Source organism: Gekko japonicus, unplaced genomic scaffold (genome assembly GCF_001447785.1).
Source record: "Gekko japonicus isolate JY-2015 unplaced genomic scaffold, Gekko_japonicus_V1.1 scaffold3934, whole genome shotgun sequence".
Classification (NCBI taxonomy): Eukaryota; Metazoa; Chordata; class Lepidosauria; order Squamata; family Gekkonidae; genus Gekko; species Gekko japonicus.
The window spans coordinates 32,223-36,356 of NW_015160950.1; the positions used below are offsets into that span (position 1 = coordinate 32,223).

Genomic DNA, 4,134 nt, shown 5'->3' on the forward strand with positions numbered 1-4,134 from the left:
TAAGAACATAAGAAGAGCCCTGCTGGATCAGACCAGTGGTTCCTCTCGTCCAGCATCCTGTCTCACACAGTGGCCAACCAGTTCCTCTGGAGGTCCAACAACAGGGCATAGAGGCCGAGGCCTTCGTAAGAACATAAGAAGAGCCCTGCTGGATCAGACCAGGGGTCCCTCTAGTCCAGCATCCTGTCTCATACAGTGGCCAACCAGTTCCTCTGGAGGTCCAACAACAGGGCATAGAGGCCGAGGCCTTCGTAAGAACATAAGAAGAGCCCTGCTGGATCAGACCAGTGGTCCATCTAGCCCAGCATCCCGTCTCACACAGTGGCCAACCAGCTCCTCTGGAGGGCCAACGACAGGGCACAGAGGCCGAGGCCTTCCCCTGAGGTTGCCTCCTGGCTCTGCGATTCAGAGGATTAGTGCCTCTGAATGTGGAGATTCCCCTCAGCCGCCATGGCTGGTAGCCGTCGATAGGCTTATTCTCCACGAATCTACCTAATCCCCTTTTAATGCTGTCTATTCCTGTGGCCATCACCGCATCCTCTGGCAGTGAGATCCACATCTCAATCCCTCGCAGTGTAGAGAAGTATTTCCTTTTCATTCCCCTACACCCCAATTCTCTCCAGAAGATAAAACCCAACCGTTACAATCATGCAGTGCTGCAATTCTCTCCAAATCATCCTTAGTCCTTTGGGAGAGAGACTCTAGCACCCCAATATAGGACGGGAGGGGTGTGTGTGTGTGTGTGTGTGTGTGTGTGTGAGAGAGAGAGAGAGAGAGAGAGAGAGAGAGAGAGAGAGAGAGAGCTTACTGCCTGGGTTTCATTACCTGCACACAATCTGTGTTGTATTTTCGGCACACTTCCTCAATGGACATTTTGTGCTCCGTCTGCGGGGAGAAATGCAAAATGGAATGAGAATTAGAAAGCCGTTCCTCTCTCCTTCTGTTCCTTCCTGCCCCCTCTACAGTCTACCACTGCCGGATTAATTTGAAGCAGAGTTACTCCAGTCTAAACGCACTGATTTCACTGACGGAAAACTGGAGTAGGACTGCGTCAGATCATAAGAACACAAGAGCATAAGAGACACCATGTTGGATCAGGCCAACGGCCCATCCAGTCCAACACTCTGTGTCACACAGTGGCCAGAAATACCAGGTGCCATCAGGAGGTCCCGCCAGTGGGGCCAGAACCAGTGTTCCCTCTAAGCTGAGTTAGTGTGAGCTAGCTCCCAGTTTTTTAGCTTCCGGCTCACACATTTTTATCTTGGCTCAGGAAGGAGGGCTCCAGAGCAAACTCATTGAGGCAGCAGCCAAATCGCTCGCTCACCGCTTTAATGCCAGTAGCTCACAAAGTAGAACTTTTGCTCACAGGACTCCACAGCTTAGAGGGAGCATTGGCCAGAACTCCAGAAGCCCTCCCTCTGTTGCCCCCCAAGCACCAACAATACAGAGCATCACTGCCCCAGACAGAGTGTTCCACAGGGCTTTTGTAGAAAAAGCCCAGCAGGAACTCATTAGCATATTAGGCCACACCCCTGACAACACAGCTCATTGGCATATTAGGCCGCACCCCCATGTTACCAGAAGTGTGGTCATCCAGCCACACCCACCTTTTGCTTCTTATTCTGTTTACCTTGTTTGTTGTCAAAACCCAGGGCTTTTTTCTAGCAGGAACCCCTTTGCATGTTAGGCCACACACCCCTAATGTAGCCAATCCTAATGAGTTTCTGCTGTTGGGTGTGGCCTATTATGCTAATGAGTTCCTGCTGGGCGTGGCCAACTTGGGAGCCAGCCGGAACTCCGTTCCTGTGTGTTCCTGCCCCAAAATAGCCCTGATTAGCTGTCTATGCGCTTGTAGCCACCACCACTTCCTGTGGCAGTGAATTCCATGCGTTTAGGTGAAGAAGGACTTCCTTTTATCCGTTCTAAGCCTACTGCTCATTAATTTGATTGAGCCCCCACCGGTTCTTGTATTGTGAGAGAGGGAGAAAAGGACCTCTTTCTCTGCCTTCTCTATCCCATGCATAATTTTGTGAACCTCTCTCATGTCACCCCCTCAGTCATCATTTCTCCGAGCTAAAAAGCCCTAACTTCTTTAGGATCACACCCGAAATGACCTGGGAGCGAAGCCCAATAGCCACTCGCTAGTTGAGGTTGAGCCTCTGAGGCCAGCGCCCCTGTTCTGACTCACCATCGAGACTTCTTTCTTCAGATCGTCCAAGTCCCGGGCTTTCTGTGCTTTGTCCTTGTGAGTCGACTCCTTCTCGTCATGTTTGTCTTGCGTGGTCGCCACACGGTAGCTGTCTGAGCGGCCGTACTGAGTAGGAAGAGGGGAGGAAAGAAACAGAAGTCAAGGCACCGAAGTGGGTCGCGGAACTACTTTCTTTGAGCGTCTCCCAGACGCCGACATCTTACAGGGCGGATGTTCTATTTAGACACGTCTTCTTGGGGATATGGTGGACCTGATCCAACCCAAATAGGAAACTCTGGTTTCTCATAATTTCTTTGGGGAAACACGTGTTGGACAACAAGGTCTGCCGAGGAGTATCCCTGATGCGGGGATCTAAGAACGTAAGCAGCTCTCTTAACACTTTCGGCAGGGGTCCCCAACTTTTTTGAGCCTGTGGGCACCTTTGGAATTCCGACACAGCGTGTTGAGTGCAACAACAAAATGGCTGCCACAAAATGGCTGCCGCAGAAGGCGCAACCGGTCCCAGAACGTATGCCACAGAGGACCTTCAGTCACACCACAATTATCACTACCAATGCAACATTTTTAAAGAAACTGTACAGCCAAGCCAATCTCTCTTAGCCCCGTAAGGCAGGCACCAGGATATGTGGCAGCAGGCCCCACAGCGCCCATGGGCGCCACGTTGGGGGACCCCGACTCATGGCGTTGGACCTTTTCTTCACAAACTCCAGCCCACTGTGTTCCATCACAATCAGGATGATAAACCAAGAACCTCTTCTTGGCTTTCCCATTTTCCTAGGGTTCCCAAATCGGGCCAGGGGGGCAGGGAATCCCCCGCTTTGACGGCCCGATTTTCGACGGGACGAAAACCGGGCCCGGGGAAAACCCCACCCCCGCATGTGCGTCACCCGGAAGTGACGTCGCACGCTGGGGGCGGGGCCACGCCATTTGAGGGGGAAACAAAGGCCGGGAACCCCCCGCTCCCGGCCAAAAGACATTTGGCCACCCTACATTTTCTGTGCTGAATCCACAAAAACGGAGGCCATTTGCGGTACTCCACTCGCACGGCTGAACATTTTCCACAAGTGTCCGAAGACCTCCTCATTCATACAGGACATAGTTCACTGATGGGCAATTATGACAGACAGATGTCAGTCGGAAGGCTTGCCATTTGAAACTTTTTTAGGGTTTTGACGGCATTTCGCAGCCCCGGGAAGTAGCCAAAAGATCTGCACTCTCTCAGCCTGGGGAAAATATACAGTACAAAAGGTTTAGGGAATGGAATAACAAGTCAAGGCCAGGTTATCTGACCTGGGTAGGGTTGCCAGCTTTGTGTTGGGAAATACCTGGAGATTTTGGGGGTGGAGCCTGGTGAGGGTGGGGTTTGGGGAGGGGAGGGACCTCAGCGAGGCATAATGCCATACAGTCCACCCTCCAAAGCAGCCATTTTCTCCGGGGAATTGATCTTGGCCATCTGGAGATCAACCGTAATAGAGGGAGATCTCCAGGTGCTGCCTGGAGGTTGGCAACCCTAGGGGGAGGAGAGGGAATTCAGTGGCGTGTAATGCCACAAAGTCCATTTTCCAGAGTTGGCCTTTTTCTCCAGCTGAATGGTTCTTTGTCACCTGGAGACCACCCGGAGGTTGATCACTTAGACACAGGTGTCATTTTTCGTTCCTCGAACAAAAAGAGTGAACTTCCAAGACCTCCGGCTCTCTTTTCCTTTTCTGGAGAAGAAGGGCCAGCTGTCATTTCGAATACCAAAGGATGGATGACAGGGGAACCTGCTTCAGCTGCTTATTCCGTACTTGCCAATCCTATGTTGCCAATTCTATTTGAATAAGATCTAGGATATTTTGCCCCAAACCCCAATTTTTTTCCCCCTGTCCAAGTGTTTACTTCACAGATCTAGCTGTTATACTGCAGACTGACACTTCGACCCTCTA

At 51.5% G+C, this 4,134-nt stretch overlaps 1 protein-coding gene across 1 annotated transcript in view; it reads right to left on the minus strand.

The window, feature by feature from the left end:
- Positions 1-4,134, minus strand: part of LOC107122231 (sodium/potassium-transporting ATPase subunit alpha-3-like) — a gene marked incomplete at its 3' end in the record, with an annotated part of 39,888 nt that overhangs the window by 29,569 nt on the left and 6,185 nt on the right. Inside the window, 2 exon segments of the mRNA XM_015425267.1 lie at positions 826-885; positions 2,189-2,314. Coding sequence (XP_015280753.1) covers positions 826-885; positions 2,189-2,314 — 186 coding nt within the window.